The sequence below is a fragment of the Hemicordylus capensis genome, chromosome 1 (assembly GCF_027244095.1).
Source record: "Hemicordylus capensis ecotype Gifberg chromosome 1, rHemCap1.1.pri, whole genome shotgun sequence".
Lineage (NCBI taxonomy): Eukaryota > Metazoa > Chordata > Lepidosauria > Squamata > Cordylidae > Hemicordylus > Hemicordylus capensis.
The window spans coordinates 143,031,747-143,050,175 of record NC_069657.1 but is presented as its reverse complement, the minus strand read 5'-3'; the positions used below and the strand labels follow the sequence as shown (position 1 = coordinate 143,050,175).

The 18,429-nt window shown below is 45.2% G+C and overlaps 1 protein-coding gene across 1 annotated transcript in view; it reads left to right on the top strand.

Annotated features, from left to right (window-relative positions):
• Window positions 1-14,038, top strand: part of ZFP91 (ZFP91 zinc finger protein, atypical E3 ubiquitin ligase) — a 28,125-nt gene extending 14,087 nt beyond the window's left edge. Inside the window, exons 7-11 of the mRNA XM_053285236.1 lie at window positions 1,641-1,691; window positions 2,754-2,832; window positions 7,493-7,607; window positions 9,809-9,908; window positions 10,114-14,038. Coding sequence (XP_053141211.1) covers window positions 1,641-1,691; window positions 2,754-2,832; window positions 7,493-7,607; window positions 9,809-9,908; window positions 10,114-10,624 — 856 coding nt within the window. The 3' untranslated portion in view covers window positions 10,625-14,038. The remainder of the gene's footprint in view (window positions 1-1,640; window positions 1,692-2,753; window positions 2,833-7,492; window positions 7,608-9,808; window positions 9,909-10,113) is intronic.
• The last annotated feature ends 4,391 nt before the right edge of the window (window positions 14,039-18,429 follow it).

Sequence of the window (18,429 nt, the reverse complement as noted above, 5' to 3'; positions counted from 1 at the left end):
AGCAAGTAGAATTAAAGAGAACAAGAGATGTATTGTCACAGCCAGTCTTGAACAGAAGATTGTAACTTCTAGTTATATAGCAGCCAACAGCTAAACTATATTCAGTCTGCTATGTCTTGAGTTAACTTGGCAAAACCCTAATGCATTTCTTGCCATAACACCATCAAGGAGATCCCCTTTGGAAAACTATTGCCTTGATCCAGTGAGGGAAACACATGTGCAGAGGCAGGTGTCTATCTGCATCCCCTGCTTGATCATAATTCACCTGGGCAAAAGGGTTGCTCTGTAGTAGATTAGCACTAGATCACCTCATTTAGTATTCATGGCTGTACATATAGTCCCCAACAATGCATTGGGAACTGCACACTTAGCACTCAGGAAATGGTCAGCACTGTCAGCTTTGACAGCACTGATCACCTTTTGATGGATCGGGTTCAGGGGAAGGAGAGGTCCTGGATTTGGCTGCTCTCTTCATCTGAGTAGATGTGCTGGATCATATTTAACATACACTGCTAAAATGTTTTATCACTGGACCTGACTACCCTCTATAGTAACAATACCCTTTAACTGCTCCATAACATCCACTCACACCACTGTTTTGAACATTTGGCTGCTTTAGTCGTCTTATAAGGACATCCAGGGTTCCATTAGTTTAGTTGCCTCATTCAAGCACCCCTATGTTTCCGATACAAGACCAGCTTGTGGGAGAACCCCACCCCCTTTTTTTCCCTTCATGGAGAACTTGGGGCAGGAAAGAAAGGGTGGCTTCTTCTGCTTGCTACAATTTTTGTAGGAAAGGCGAAAAACTATTCCTCTTTCCATGGAAAATCTTTTCAGGGGGTTTGTACAGTCGGTGGCAGCAGCAAGGCATTGCTCATGTCTTCTGCAAGAGCCCAGTACAAGGGGAAATGCCTTTTTTATTCTTGAGTTCTGTGCACTTGCCCTAAGACTTCGGGAAGGGGTCAGTGGTGACCACAAATAATTGCTTGCTTATTAATGAAGCCAAAATTTCTGGATCCTTGGAGACATTTAATGAATAGTACATAGGGAGCTGCCATATACTGAGTCAGACCATAGGTCCATCTAGTTCAGTTTTGTCTTCACAGACTGGCAGTGGCTTCTCCAAGGTTGCAGGCAGGAATCTCTCTCAGCCCTATCTTGGAGAAGCCAGGGAGGGAACTTGAGACCTTCTGTTCTTCCCAGAGCGGCTTCATCCCCTGAGGGGAGTATCTTGCAGTGCTCACACTTCTAGTCTCCCTTCCATATGCAACCAGGGCAGACCCTGCTTAGCTAAGGGGACAAGTCATGCTTGCTACCACAAGACCAGCTCTCCTTTCCCACCAGAAAATAAATTCCCACCAGAAGAGGAAAGCTCAATCTACTAGCTGGCCTCTAAAGTCTGAGAGCTGCACATTTGCTTTGTTGAATTCTGACTTATGTTGAAACCAGTTCTGTGCAGGTCTGATTAGTGGAGATGCACTTACTGACTTAGATCACAATGTACAGAAATGACTCATACCTTCGCTGAGACTTTGACATGTAAATGCTTATTTTCCATTAGATAGCATGCCATGTGGAGTTGTGCTTTCCTGTTTCTTCTTTTGTCTTCAGTTTTTCATTTTATCTTGGTGGTGTTCTAGGAGGGGAAGGAGGAGAAAAGATGACAAGAGCCCACGACTTCCCAAAAGGAGGCAAGTTGCTTTTTGTTTTCTGCATCTTACTTGATGTTGTGATTTAGGATAATTCTAGTTAACTAAAAATTGGTTCTCCAAAAATATTGTTTAGATAGACCCAGTGCTTTTAGCTTCACATATAAAAAACGGAAGGAGGTGGTGCTCTTTCTATTTACTGCCAGCAAAACTGATAAGCTGGTGATGCAATACACATATTTAAGGAGACTCCCAAGTACTCTTTTAAGACTTGAAATTTATTATGTAAAAGCAGATGACAATACCTTGTTAAAACGTTGTTTAAAATGTTAAAAACATAGTGAAAACAAACGTACATTTCAGTGTCAAACGCCAGCCTCAGTGTTCCTCCATCTTCTGTGGATCACCTGCTTATATTGTTCACAACTTTAATTACACACACTCTGGTAGTAATTTCAATCAACAAATGAAGTAAAAAGGTGGGGAGGGAGAAGACAAGAGACAAAGGGAACCAAGGTCATACAGCTGTGTGTCTGTGTTCCTACATTACATACTCCTTAGTAGCCAGTTCAAATAATCATAGAACTTTTAGAAAGCTGTACAGTGTCCTCCATGTTTAAAGCAACCATGCTATGTTGGGCAAAGGTCAGAAACCTAAACAAAACATTGCAGTCTCAACTGTAAACCATCCCTTTAAAAGGGATGACACAGTATCATGTATACAGTTTTAATTTCCAGATACTTTGTGTTCCAAATAGTTGCTTCTGAGAGTGGCCAACAGATGAAATAACTGCATCACAAACCACATTAAAATCCTACCCTAAAGAGAGTGAAGTTATGTTGTCTAAGAAAACAGTACAAACATTATAAAGCTCCTTCTGTGATAGATTTTAGTCAGTGTAGACTCTAGATCACCCATTTGAAGCTTATTTTAAAAATACTGGTAATAGAAAACAACAAACAAAGTAATCTTCTTTTATGCAGAAAAGTAATTCTTGTCAATGTGTTCATTAAAAAACCCCACTATGCTGCATTAGTTAACATTAACATTAGTCAGTTGTCTCCTATCTCCTCTACCTGTTCCTCTCCGATGCTTTTTCTTAGGAAGAAGCCCCCAATACAATATGTACGCTGTGAGATGGAAGGATGTGGCACGGTTCTTGCACATCCTCGTTATCTGCAGGTGAGAGTAACTGTTGTCAGTTTATATCGATTGGGGTAATACACTGCTACTGTTTATAGTATAGGTTTCTTTGTATTTATTTCATTCCCTCCCCTTGATCTCTCTCACGGAGCACTTGACATTTGATTGATTGTTAAATTTCTATGCTGCCTTTCATTAAAACAATCTTAAGGTGGTTTGCACAAAACCTAAAACAAGAACTACAAAAGTTACTGCTGTATTATGCCTACTGTAGCAGAGTATGACTTTGAAAGTGTAATTTTTATGAGAGCCAATGTAGTCTAGTGGTTAGAGTGCTGGACTAGGACCGGGGAGACCTGAGTTCAAATCCCCATTCAGCCATGAGACTTGCTGGGTGACTCTGGGCCAGTCACTTCTCTCTCAGCCTAATCTACTTCACAGGATTGTTTTGAGGAGAAACGTAAGTATGTAGTACACTGCTCTGGGCTCCTTGCAGGAAGAGCAGGATATAAATGTAAACAATAACAACACCTGACACCCACTTCCTGCTGTGGGGCTAACTAGACATTTGGGGCTAATGCATGTAACAGTGCCCCATTGTGAAAACAAAGCTACACTGAGAGCGGGGAATTTAGAGCAGAGACAGAGCAGGGGAAGGAGAGGATGATTTAATCCATTCCTTGTTCTAAATTGCACTCTCTCCTAGTAGAGAATCATTTGGCATGGGGAATGGGTTAAATCGCCCTCTTCTTCTGCCATTTCACTGCACTAAACTTCCTTTTCTCAAAACAGCATTTTTTAAAGAGGTAGTTTTAGAATACTTGCATGTGATAGTCATAATGTGTAGTTAGCCCCTTTGAAGAAACCAAAGGGCTTTGCTACTCAGAAGAATGCCAAGAGATTTTGGGATGTGTGTAGTATGGGTTTTTTTGTTTTGGGGGGGTGTTTTTTAGCTTTGTTTGAAGGAAACAGTTCATTCCTTCAGTAAAGCTAACAATCTGAGGGAAAGCATAAATACTGAGAAACTTCAGGAGGATCCTTATGTCTTTGCTTCTTCTCAAAGTCCTAGTAATCTGTCAGTCAGACCTGCATAATGAATGCTGCTTTAACCAGATACTGAAGCTATTCTCACGACCAGCAAAAACAGGGCTTGAGGTCTGAAGGCGGGGTTAGCACTCCTGTGTGAGACCTCGGCAAGCTCTCAAACAGGACTCTGTCAAAAAAGGGTCACCCAGTTCCCAGCCCCTCCTCTAAAACCAGGTTCAGCAAGCAGGAGAGGTTGCTGAACCTGGTAACCTCTCCCAGTACTCGTGTGAAGCTATAGAACGCTGTGGAAGGCTGCATATTCGGAGCTACCATAGGGCCTGCATACCAGAGTGGGCTGCAAAGCAAGCAGAAGTTTGCTTGGGGAAAGCCTGTCCAGCAAACGGCACTGAGCTTCCTTAAAGTGGCAGGTACCTTGCAAATGAGCCCAAGGGAAAATATGAACATAGGAAGCTGCCTTCCACTGAGTCAGACCATTGGTCTATCCAGCTTGGCTGACCCTGCACAGAGCATCTGTGCAGTCTTGCACTGAACCTGTGGCATCCCACCCCTGCAACTCTCTCGCTCGCTCTCACTGCCCTCCGTCTTTCTATCTCTGTCTCGCAGTCCTTGCCCCCTGCCACTGCCAGCGACTGTCGCCCGCTCGCTTGACAGCCTCCGAGCTCCCTGCCGCCTCACAGCACAGCTCTGCCTGCCGCCCGCGGCCCCAGAGCCAACTGTCCAGCTCCCAAATCCGCCCCCAGCCTCCAAGCTCCCTGCAGCTTCACGGCGCCCCTGAGCCAACTGTCAAACTGCTTTCCAGCCACCCCGCAAAACTCCCTGCTGCTCTGGAGCTCTCTCCCCCTCTGCCAACCAATCGCCTCCTTTCTACCATGTCCCTACACATGGCCTGTCTTGGAGAATTAATAATATAGATAGATAGATATCCCTCTCTTCCTCCAAGGAGCCCAGAGCAGTGTAATACATACTCAAGTTCCTCCTCACAACAACCCTGTGAAGTAGGTCACGCTGAGAGTGAAGTGACTGACCCAGAGTCACCCAGCAAGTCTCATGGCTGAATGGGGATTTGAACTCAGGTCTCCCCAGTCAACTGCCAAGGCAAGGGCAACAGCACCCTTGCCCTTTCCAGGTGGAAACTGCACAAGTGATGCGGCTGCTGCTCTCCCCTTCCTGGTGTCAGTGGCGGGGGGGGGCGGGGGGAGTGCACGCTTGTCCACTATATGGTAAGAAGACGCCTGCAGCAGGATGGCAGCATCAAAGGAGAGAGAAGCTGCCATGGGGAGAACGGCTTCCATTAGCAGGGCCCCGCCAGTGATCCCCTGCCAGAGGTAGCAAGGCCAGTGCACACAGCAAAGAGTATTCCTTGCCAGCGCGCTCCTCCTTCCCAAGCAGACGGCGGCTGCTCCGGGTGGGTCCGACAACGTCTCCAACAGGCAGGGAGCGGGTGGGATGGCCGGCCGACCTTCCTGCAGGCAGGGGAGCCCCTTCTCGGAAGCGCAACGGGCCCGCTGCACATCCACCTCCAGAGACTCCCAGAGGTTCAGCCCGCTGTTGTGCTCGCTTCCAAGCTGGGCCATGGCGGTGGCAACAGAACCGGCCACTGCGGCACCCCACTGGAGGATGGGGCTCTCCTTCCTGGGCATGCTCCTGCCCCCACACCTCGCAGCTGCGCGAGAGGGAGCCCTTCGCACTCTGCGAGGAGATGCAGAAATGCGCTCCATACGGGGAGCGTGTGGGGCCCTCAAACATGCAAGGCCGTAGCATATGGCCAGTGGACGGGGTGGGTGGACAGATGTTCAGCATCATCCACCTGCCGCGAAGCCAAACTGCTGGTCTTTGCAAGTATTCTAGCCACCATGTGTGCGGCGAGGAGGGGGAGGCTGGAGCAGGCTCCCGTGGTGGCGGGGGAGTGGAACAGGAGTGACCGCTGGACTGACAGACTGTCCATGCAAGAGTCATGGAGGCGGAGGGTCAGCCCAGCAGCCGCTCCTGGTCTGCCCACCACTGCCCTGGTGGTGGTGGGGAAAGCGGTGCGCACACGGTGCCTGGGATACTTGCAAAGTGTTTCAGCCTCATGGTGGCAATGGCAGCAGCAACGGGGGGCTTGTGATGGCCGCAGGAGGCTCAGTGGCGGGCAGAGCAGCTCCTACACCCACTCGCCTGGTAATGTGAGTGGCCTCTGTGCATGCGCAGAGGACCAAAAGGGGTTGCAGATTGACTTCCCTGTTATTTGGGAGGCTGCCAGAGATTGGCAGTGGCAGATTGATGTGGAAGCAGAGTCGCCACTTGACTACGGCGGCAGTGAGGGGGCGGGGCAGGTTCCTCCTTCTGCCTTCCCAAGCCATGCTGTTGTATGGTGGGATGGAGCTATGGGGGCTGCCACAGCAAGAGTGAAGCGGGTGGTGGCACATGTGGCAAGGAGGGCAGGTGCACACTGCCCATTGCCTGCTTGTCTACATCCACTGTGATCAGGGGAGCAACTGGACAGGGGTGGTAGGAGACACATCTCATCGCCCTTGCCACCAGCTTAGTGCCTGGGCTAGTTGTGCAGGCATCTGGCAGCTGCTCCAGGGGGCATCTGCTGTGTCCCTCCTGGATCTGGGGTGTGTGTTGAGGTTTGTGTGTGTTCATATTGGCTTTTCCTTTGCTGCAGCTGCTCTTTTCTTTCTCCTGCCTTGTTTTGAGCAGGGAGTTATGGGCATGGGGACGGAGTTCAGTGCCTTTGACAGTGCTGCAGTTGCCAGGAAAGGGTTAACTGAGGCTACCAATCAGGGAGCAACAAAGCGGGACTGCAGCTTGGAGCCCTCTGAGTGGTCTCCTTGGGTCACATGTTTGCCCTGTCCACTCATGGAGCTGCTGTTGCCAGCGGCGGGGCTGGAGGACCAACATTGCTACCTGTGGCTGGTGAAACTTAAAAAGTTAGTCGTCTGTTGCTCACACTCCCTGCCGAGTCTGCAGCATGTACTCATCTGTTTGCTATGAGATAAAAATAGGATTCTGTCTGCTTTAAGAAGCTCACCCTGTTTTCTGCTCATGTGAATAGCTTCACTATCTCCAGTGATGACTATTGGAAAGATGCTATGCTGGGTAGCATGCAGTACTTAACGATACTCCATATTGCCCAGCATACCAGTTTCCAATGGCTGTTACTGGTGTTGTGTGAGAATGTGTGAGTTGTGGGCTCTTCAGGGACAAGGAACCATTTTAATAATAATAATAATAATAATAATAATAATTCAATTTCTATACCACCCTTCCAAAAATGGCTCAGGGCGGTTTACATAGAGAAATAATAAATAAATCAGATGGATCCCTGTCCCCAAAGGGCTCACAATCTAAAAGAAACATAAGATAAACACCAGCAACAGTCACTGGAAGTACTGTGCTGGGGGTGGACAGGGCCAGTTACTCTCCCCCTGCTAAATAAAGAGAATCACCACGGTAAAAGGTGCCTCTTTGCCAAGTTAGCAGGGTTTTCTTAGACCTTCTGTTTTATGTAAACCATTTTAAGAACATTTTGTTGAAAAGCAGTGTATAAATAATATCCTTGGAAACATAAGATTGACTAATGTGCAAAGCTCTAGGTTTGATGTTATCAGTACATCTGTTTTATCAATATTTTATCTATAAACCTTTTAATTTGTCTTGTTTTCAGCATCATATCAAGTATCAGCATTTGCTGAAAAAGAAATATGTATGTCCCCATCCTTCTTGTGGGCGACTCTTCCGGCTCCAGAAGCAGCTTTTGCGGCATGCCAAACACCATACAGGTAATATAGATTAAGTTCCAAAAGCCCCACTTAGTAAAGGATATAGGAGAAAAATGCATACGTTCTTCTTGGATACAAGTCTTTCTTTAATCCAGGTATGAAAGAGCACAGTGGATGGACACTTCTGTATATTGTAGCAATTTCAGTTCTTTAGGGCAATAAAACATCTATGAAGAGTTGTGTATGAAATTGGGTTGATTTGAGTGACGCTATTTTCCTTTAAATGCTCGTTCAGATCTCCTCCAAGATGATTTAGGATGATAGGACTAGGGATTTGTTATCAGGATCACCCCTTGTATAGCATCTTGGCGTTTTGTTGAAAGCAAAGAGTGGATTTATAAGGTTTCCATCAAAGGAAAGTGCAATTTGAAATATGGTATGGGCTGCAGTTTTCAATGCCAAATATTTAGAACACAATATAGCTTTGGAGTTTAACTTTAAAAAATTCCTACTTAGAAGGAGGAGCAATCTCACAAGGTTTTGAAGTTTATCTACTCCTACTGTTTTTCAACTGCTTTTCTACTCCTTGGTTATTTAGGCTTTTTTGTTGGCATTCTGGAACATTATGCAGGTAGCAGTCATTTTTGGTAAGATTATAGTCTTCACAGGACAACAGCACAAACTGGCATAGTAAACTCATGTAACTTTACCTGTTACTTTACCTTTAAGACCAGTTCCTTATATTCTGCTGTTTCCAGCCAGGTAGCCTCTTTCTACGAGGGTCATTTGGACTTTTCTACATCTTTCTCATGATAAATTCTTCAGTATTATTATTATTATTATTACATTTATATCCCGCTCTTCCTCCAAGGAGCCCAGAGCAGTGTACTGCATACTTGAGTTTCTCTTTCACAACAACCCTGTGAAGTAGGTTAGGCTGAGAGAGAAGTGACTGGCCCAGTCACCCAGCTAGTTTCATGGCTGAATGGGGATTTGAACTCGGGTCTCCCCGGTCCTCGTCCAGCACTCTAACCACTACACTACGCTGGCTCTCAGTAGAGATTCGGAGTTATACCTGCAAGCTAAACAGTTTTGCAAACTGATCTGCAGCCCTCAAAAATGTTCTAGACTGCCTGTCCATACATCCCAATGTTTAATGAACAAAATGTGGATCTTCATACTTAGTAGTGTGTGTTTCAGCTACTTTCATATATTACAGTGAATGTCTAAAATCTGGAAGATGTTGGCATTCTTATGTGAATATTGGCATCTGCAATCACGTTTTGTGTATGTCGGGATACAGAAACATCCACAAAATTGGTCTAGAATTTTGGTGTTCACATCTGAATGCTGACATTTGCCAAATCTCAAACATTTCCTGCAGCAAACAGTTAAATTTTGCTTTTTTACCATCTGTGCTAGAGATTTTTGGAAGAGTTGTTTTAATTAATTGTATATGGAAGAGAGCATAAATTCATAAGACATTCTGCTATAGTGTGTGTCTTTTTCATAGCCCAGGATAAGAAACATTGATTGTTTCTGATCTTCACAGTATAAAGGGACACCATTATGCAACAATCTGAGCTTTGCAACTGACATGAATACTACTGAAATAGTAGATCCAAACCTATAATTTAATCTCTGCTAAAGTTGCTGGTCATCCCTATTTTCTTCAGACATTGGTAGTATATAATTTCTAATGCATTATCAATGTTTTGTTTATATTTATACCAAGGATGTAAAACCTCAGGTTCTTGATTTCCCTCTACCTCTCTTGTTCAATGGCCCCTATTATTTTTCTTTGCCTTGTGTTTGGTATAACTCGAACTTTGTCTTCAATAGGCAGTGTCACCTAGGGCAAGACTTCTAAAGGAATATGTTTCAATATATACTTGTTTCATGTCTGCTTGCATAATGATATGGAGGGTTGTGGCCTACTAATCAATTTAAAATAGGTAATATGTGTGATTACCCTACCACACCTTCAGGATGGGCGGTGGGGGTGGGGATTCGAAATGTATAAATTTTGTGGGGATAGCTTGAATGGGAGTGTTGGCACTTCACCTACTTTTCTGTCCATTTGTATATGTGGCTGAGAAATATTCCCCAGCTACTGCTGAAAACTACCTCAATCTTCAAAGAAGAATATTTCAAAACTTAAGGGTGTTGAGAATGGGGTCACAAGGAAGTTTCCAGAGCAATAAATATGGATATGATTTAGGAACAAGTCTTTATCTGAAATATTGTGTGCTGCCTTACAGATCAAAGGGATTATATCTGCGAATACTGTGCGCGTGCTTTCAAGAGTTCCCACAATCTGGCAGTTCACCGAATGATCCACACAGGCGAGAAGCCATTACAGTGAGTAGTGTAATTGTCTTACTGCTGCTTGTTGTGTGGGATCAGGCCAGCTGTGTCATCTTTATATTCTGGTCAATTTCATCTGTAAATCACAAATGTTATCCTGATAACTGCCTAGAGATACACATATCAGGTGGTATAGAAACATGATAAATAAATAACTATACTATCCTTCTGTTTCCACCCTGCCCCATATTTCCTCTAGATGTGAGATCTGTGGGTTCACCTGCCGGCAGAAGGCCTCATTGAACTGGCACATGAAAAAACATGATGCAGATACCTTTTACCAGTTCTCATGCAATATCTGTGGAAAAAAGTTTGAGAAAAAGGACAGCATTGTAGCACATAAGGCCAAGAGTCACCCAGAGGTGCTTATTGCTGAAGCATTGGCAGCCAATGCAGGTGCCCTCATCACCAGCACTGACATCCTGGGCACCAATCCAGAATCCATTGTCCCACCCACTGATGGCCAGGGCCTTCCTCTTCTTCCTGATCCCCTTGGAAACACTGCTCCTGGAGAGTGTCTACTGCTGAACCCTGATGGGATGCCGAAGGCATATTGTAGTGGGGGTGACCGGGTCAATCTGATGGCAGATGGAAAGATCTTTGTTGGCAGTGATACTGGCGAGAGTACAGAAGGGCTGGTCATGAACACGGAGATCCTTGGAGCCACCACTGAAGTTCTAATTGAAGATTCTGATTCTACAGGACCTTAGCAGAAAAAGAGCACATAGGTGTTGAGGCAACTCAAACTTGTATTTAAAAGAATAAACGAGAGGGGGGGAAACCTTATTCAACATAGAAAAGCTAAACAAATTAAAATTACTAGTCAGATAACTAAAGGGCCTGCTCCCCCTCTGCCCCATCTCACCCCCTTCCCAGAGTGGATCACTGCAAATTCTTTCACAGTCCCTTCTTGGAGAGGAATGTTGCCTTTACACAGACTGACAAAGCAAAGGAATTCCTGCGATGCAGTGATGGGAAGCAGCCAGAGCCTATCCCTCTCCCTGCCTCCCCAAAGTAAGCAAACTTCTTGCTTCTTGACCACATTGCAAGCTTGAAGGTGTTTGTGCTCTGGACCAGTATCTCATTCTCAGAACCCTCTTTTACTCCTTCAGTCGCATCATCCTGTTCTATGCATTATTGAATTCTGACCCTTGTAGGCTCTTATTTTTCCTTCTAGGGCTTGGGAGTATAGCTTGGCACTTTAGGACCCCTCAGCAGGATGAGCTGGAAGACACCATGTATTCCCTCTCTCTCATCTTTCCCTTCTGCCTCTCTTAAGGAAAGAGAGGTTATTGGCACTCTTGTTGCACCCCCCCTTTTTTAAAAAAATAAATGAGGGGTGCCATCCTTTTGTATAATTGCTCTGGCTGCAAAAGTCCTGTGTGGCAGGGGCAGTGAGAATGGGTGCTAGGCTGGTTTAAAAAAATGCACTTTGAACGTGTCCTTGTGTTTAAGTTGGGATAACAAATTCCTTATTTATTTGATTTTTTTTTTTTGTAAAGGTCTGTTTTAGTTGCTGTCTAGGGAAGACTTTTCTTTCAGAACTGAAATATTTTGTAAGGGGTATAAAACACAAGCAGCTTCTTTGGCAAACTGTGTTTAGGAACTGTCCCTCACTGCTACTGCTAGCAGTATAGATCCTAGTGAATACTGAGGAAGCCTGTTTTCTTCAGCATTTTTTTCTTGTTTGGAGAGAGAAGTCTGATGCAGAAGTGATGGTTGCTTCAAAGCTTTGACCTGCTGCAGTCATTAATTCCTTCCCCAACTTCCTAACCTTCTGCTCACTTCATTGCATTGTTAGCTTTGCCGTTCCCTCTGGCCTTGATGGGCTAATGCCATTAAGAGCAGGCAAGCCCAATCCTGCGGAGGTTTAACAACTGCTAAATAGCTTGACAGTCCTCTGACACACTCTGCCTCTTAGCCCTTTGAGCCAGTCTTTAAAACCTACTTAGAGGTAAACTGACACTGGGTGGTGGCAACAACTCCAGCTCTCCTCAGCCATGCATTCAATCTTCTCTCACTTAGCTGCACATTTTTTCACTTCTGTGAACCTAAGTGGCTTGGATATCACCAGAGCACAAGATGTGTAGATGTTTTGTACGGAATTCAGAAGAGCAATGATGATCTCCTAAAGATTTACTTAGGATATTATTTGTGGGAACTCTTGGCTGCTGTCTGAGAGCTTGAGGTGGCACACTATCCTTGTGATTTAGTTTGCTTTTTAGTGGCCTAGGGTTTCACATGACCAAGGACTGAGTTAAGGAATTCTCTTTAGCATGATTATAATTAAACTATTTCATGTTGCCAACTTGTGTTAGTAAGGTGCTTATACTGAAGGACAAAACAAAAGTCTTGTAGTCTAGGGCTCTGCTTCACAAAGTTGTGAATCCTACTGTAATGCTAGCTAGCATTATCAGCTCTCATTCCTAGCCACTCCTTTTTACAACACTGCTTATCTAGCGAGAAGTCTAGATGCAGCTCCTTTACTTAGTTGGAAGCTAAGCATCAATAGGGTATTACACAAAGCACTAAAATGAGGCAACCTTTTGCAGCCTACTAGTAATTTTCACCCACCCCTATCCTCCCTTTTCTGCAACCTGGTCAGCAATCTGGCAGGCTGCAATACATGGCTGGTATTCTGCCTGCAGCCTAAATGCTGCATGGTGTGCAGGCCTGACATGGGTCACAGTTTATGATTGGTGGCTAGAAAGGTGTTTGCAGTTGAAGGCTGGTTCTATGCACTACTGAGGAGACTGCTCTCTATCTTGGCTGTATTCTACTGCTCTACCATGAAAAACCATTCATAATATGGATCTCCCTCACTCACTCACCCCCCCCTCCCCCACGGCCCAGCATTGTAGAGGCTTGTGAGTTTTCAGGAAACATATGTTGTAGGTAGTAGGCAAACTACCTGAAGTCTGTTCCCATTGTTGGGTTACCTACTGGTCTCTTGGCTGCCTTTCCTAGACAGCTCTGTTGATCTTTTTTTGAGGGGGGCATTTTTGTGTGTGCATGTGTGTGAGTTTTTTGTTTTTGTTAAAGTAACCTTGTCTTGTGTTTAATGACAACAGCCCCTTGCACTCTCAGGCAGATAAAACTGTTGCAACTTCTACCCTGGATTTATGAACTGAACTATTTGTTCCTGACATAGAACGTTCCTGATGCTTCCCCTTCATGTTGCTCCCATTGTAGGCATGCAGTTTTGCTTCAATCAATTATTATAGTCGTTGCAATAAACTATTTGTGTTTTCTTCTAGGAAGCTTTTTTCCCATGGGAAGGAAGCATGGTGCTGGGAGCTGAGGCTACTTAATCTCCTTCCCTTTTTAATATGGGATAGTTTACAGTAACTAATTTTGACATTGACCCACTCCAGATGCAATCTCATAATCTTGTCCTATCTGTACACTCATTTTGGCTTTGTAAGCATTGGATTCCCTTCCTGTTAATGTTTTGGGGTGGTATGCATCTCCCCTTCAGGAACTGACATTGACTTACTTCCTAGTCAGATGAGTAGGGATTCTCTTTTCAGCATTTTATCTGACCAGTGATAGAATAGAATTGATGAGAACATGAAGCTCAGGAGTTTTGCAGAGACTAGCATATTTAATGCATGATAAATGGTTTGTCACTTTAAACAGTTCCTAATCAATGGCACAATGCTGAAGCCTTTTCAGTGGGGAGAAAAAAAGGGGAGAATTGTTAAATCCTCGGAGAAGCTTTCCAAGGTGATAGTGAAGAGCTGGGGCAAACTGCACTAGCATTGTGAATCCTACCAGATGGGGTGAGGATTTGCAATACTTAGCAGAACTACCTGAAGTAGTAGCCACTGGGTGGCAACAGAGCTGTGTTGCATTGTGGCACACCCCTATTTTTTAGTGTTTAAGTGAAGGGATGCTTGAGTTGACAAGTCTTTGATTGCTTAAAAGCCTTGTTGCATACAAAATTTTCCACAAAGTGATGGTGGAGATTTGGGGTAGGGTACAAGGGGGAGGGGCAGTGATAAATCCATGTTGATAAAGAGTTGTGTATACAAAAAGTAAATAAAATAATAAAAAGGGATGCTCTGTTTTCTATCTTGTATTTTTTTAAAAGCTGAGTAAGACATAATAAAGAGAATAAATCAGTCTTGTCCGGTTGTATGCTAACAGTGGAGAATGCACAAGTGCAAAGGAAGCTCATTACTGCATACCTACAGTGGAGTATAGAAGAGCACAGACCCCCTCCTGATGCACCCATAGTAGTGCCATCCCCTGCTTCTGGAGAGTTTATATGAGTGAAGTAACTATGTGGTTGGGCCTTACAGCTACTCTACTAGGAGGGAGTACATCAATTGGATAGGGAAGATGCATTTGGTTGCTCCTACCCATTAACGATAATACTTGGCATTTGTATAGTGTGTTTGAGTGTCAAAGTGCTCCGCATGCTATCTCTACAACAACTCTGTAAGATAAGAATTATTCTCCCCATATTGCAGCTGGGTCACCTTAAGTGGTGCAGCAGGGAAATGCTTGACTAACAGCAGAAGGTTACTGGTTCGAATCCCCACTGGTACTATATCAGGCAGGAAGATGCTGAAAGGCATAATCTCAGACTGCGGTGGAAGAGGCAATGGTAAACCACTCCTGTATTCTACCAAAAGAAAACCACAGGGCTCTGTGGGTGCCAGGAGTCTAAATCAACTTGATGGCACTCTTTACCTCTTATTGCAGCTGGGGAGCAGAGGCTGAGGAGGAGCTTGTCCAAGACCAGATTCTAGTGAGTTCATAACAGAGACAATATTTGAATCAGGAAAGTTCTGATTCCAGCGGAGACTCAGCACTACACTACACCAGCAAATGGCTGCTGCACACACGCACATACAGCTCCAGGGAGGTTGCATTATTACACTGGAAAGATAACCAAACAAGTAGCCATATTGGTCTGTTGTAACAGAGTCAAGTGGTATGTTAGTAACTGACTAAGACAGCAAGCCTTAATTTACAATACATTTGAGCTTTCATGGACTGGAAAGCTAACTTATAGTAGTGATTCTCAGATGGCTTGGGTGACAGCAACCTTTTGATTCCATGTTGCTGGAGAAACCATAGACTAGAGCAGTGTTTCTCAACCTTTTTGGAGTCAAGGACCGCTAAATTCTTCGTGCAGAGTTTCAAGGACCGCTACATTCTTCATGCGCAGTTTCCCGGACCGGCAGTTAGTAAAGGGGTTTCAAATCTATCTATCTATCTATCTATCAGACTTCTATACTGCCCAAAACTTGCATCTCTGGGCAGTTTACAATTAAAATAATATAAGCATTAAAATAATTAAATTTGGAATCTTTTGCAAACATGGAATATTAGGGGTTCTCAACCTTGGGTCCCTCAGTTAAACTCCCATAACCCCCAACCACAATGGCATTTGGCCATTATGGCTGGGGATTATGGGAGTAGAAGTCCACCAACGTCTGGATACCCAAGGTTGAGAACCCCTGAATCTAAAAGCCTGGGTGAACAAATTTGTCTCCAGTATGTCTTCAGTATGTGTGGGGTGGGGGTGGAGGTGCTTGTGATTACTCAATGGAGAGGGGATGTTGGGCCATTAGAAAAATTCAAAAGCTACATGGGGGCAATGAAAACAACGCACAAGCAAGCTTTTGAATCCCCCAAAATGCTTCATCAGGCTGGATGTCAAGCAAAGCAAAAAGGAGGTGAGGAGAGGAGAGCAGGGCAAGCTCAGTAGAGCCGGAAATCTACAGTTTAACCCTCTCATGATGGAGGTGGAGTTTTAGCAGGAGTTGTGTAGTCGCAGGGCAGGATCCAGACAACGTTAGTCACGACCACCCACTGAAATTAATTTAGTCATCTCTCATTTGTGTCAATGCTGCTTGGTCATGATCACCTGACTTGATCTGGCTCCTGCTCTTAGATGTGCACTTTGTGAGGTGGACCTAATGAAACCCGTGCAGCTCCTCCAAAACTCGTTAAATTCGTTACATGGCAGGTGCTGGGAATGGGGTTTTTTTAATGGTGAAAGAAAATGTGAAGAAGAGCGGTGGAGACCTGGCATTAAAAGAAAGGGGGTGATTCTGAGATGGCGGAGGGTGTGGGGCGTTGTAGTGGTAGATGCCTCATTTTCCTCACTGGGGAGACGAGGCACTGTTCAGGGTGGGTGAGGCAATGGTGCACCGGACTGCACTCGGAAGGTCGCCTGGGTCCAAGAGCTGCCGCCACTGTGCTTGCGCACCAGAGTGTAGCAAGTGTTCCCCATCCTCTCTCACAATGTGCACTTCTGTGCCCCCCTCCCAACTCCCCTGCGGGAGCCAATCACACCAGCCTGCCTTTGGGGCCACGCAGCTCACGTGGTCCCACATGCTGCCCGCACATACCTGCGAGGTGAGCCAAGGCGGCCCTCCTCCCTCCCTCCTCTGCTTAGCCCTCACCGCGGCATGATCCCAGCCAGAGATTGTCCCCCGCACCCGGCGAGGTCATAAAGGGGACCGCCGTCCTCCACCGGCGGTGCAGACCAGGGGGTTACAGGGGGCAGAGGGACCACAACACCCCACCGATGCAAGAGGGAAACAGCGTTCCCTCTCAAGGCGCCTCGACCACAATAGGCAGCTGGGTTTCAATCAATCAACCTTTGGCTGCAAACAATGAGCATGCAAGAACCAGCAGCCCTTCAAGTGGCAGCCCTTCAGGTGGCATACCTTCCACACCGCATACAGTTTGAAGCTGTAAAGATAGGGAATAAAATAGCTGTAGGAAGATCACAGCAGCACGTGGAGGCAAGGGACAAGAAGGTGATACTCTTCCTCTTCCGTAACATGTGCAAAATTGAGGAAGTGAGTGCCTTGATTGCAGTTGTTGGGGGGGGGGGGTTTGACTCCCAGTCAGGGACCGGCGCTCAACCCTTCGGGGACCGGCAGCGGTCCCCGGACCGGTGGTTGAGAAACTCTGGACTAGAGAATTAAGGGAAGGAGTTCATTGCTTCTGATTCAGTCTGTATATTCAAAGGATGTGGTCTGAATAGAAACAAAAGTCCATGGGTGAATCCCCTTTACTAACAAACTGAAGAACCATTTAGTTAGCAATCCATATCCACCAATGACATAACTTTCTAAAAAGTTCTGGAGACAATTCTGTAGGATTACAGTTTGGCAATCAGCCTTACATTTGTCATGCTATTAGAATGTAGCTAATCGGTAAGCAACCAGAGAATAATGTTCTGTTTAAAATACTTGTATCTCAGCTGTCTTTGAACCTTCTCTCTACACACGTGAAAACAAGAGAACATAAGAACAGCCCTGCTGGATCAGGCCCAAGCCCTATCTGTTCCAGCATCCTGTTTCACATAGTTGCCCACCAGATACCTCTGGGAGAAGCAAGAGGAGAAGCCATGCTCTCCTGCTGTTGCTCCCCTGTAACTTGTGTCATGCCTCTGAGGCTGGAGGTGGCCTATAGTCACCAGACTAGTAGCCATTGATAGACCTGTCCTCCATAAATTTGTCTATAAAAACTTTGTGGAAGATGCGATTACCTTCTCTGCTCAGCTAGGTGTTTAAAAACCTTTGATTGTCTTATCCAGGCTAGGTCATTCAGGATGATGACATGCAATTTCAGTGTAATCCTGGGAAACAGGAAGGTGGGAATACAACTTCCTAAATGTGAGGGTAGTAGAGTAGCTGTGTGGGAGTGGAATCCACGGCCTGTTTCTGGGAGGTATTTGTGAATTAAAGATCCCTTCAGTTGTGTGTGATATGTAAAAATTCTGCAAATCAATGATGGGGTGAGCATCTCCTTTTTTTCCTCCTTCCCAGCTACAACTTTCTGCTGTTCTGTCTCCCTGTCCAGGGCCAAGTGCCAATCATGTAAGATGATGATCACAAGAGGTATCATCTGTTCTAATGGTCAAGCATGTAGGTCCTTTTGCAAGAACACAACAAGACCACTGAAAACTCTAAAAGAAGCCTTGTTGGAATAACATGGGAGCTCTGCTGTGCTTTCTTTAGCAATCAGAGAGGCATGATGTGGCATAAAATCTTTCTTGAAATTCCAAGGACATGTTTAGATAGCAACAATTGATGGCATATAATCATATGTATCAACATTGGCTATAGACTTATATTAGGTTTTCACTACCAGATCATATCAGCCAGGGTAGACATTGTAATGAACAGGACAGTATTTGTCATTCTTAAAAATGACAGCAGTGAGTCCATGATGAGCTTCCCTGTGCAGGGAGTTCCAAAGATACAGGGCCGCCACACAGAAATCCTTGGTCTTGATTACTTACCTGTTGCATATTTGGTGGTACTGGAACCTTCAGTGTGGATCTGCAGCTCCAGAGTGGGGGGAGGGAGTAGCTTGAAGAGAAGTTTTGGGGGACACTCCCAGATGGGGCAAGGGCTAAGTTTCAGTTAGCTTGTTGTCTCTTGAGAGGTTTTAGTAGCAGAGGCACAGCTACCAATGAATATTATATGTAGCTGCAGTGCAACATGTTTTTGCCCCGAGGCACCTAAAAGAGCTGGAGTAT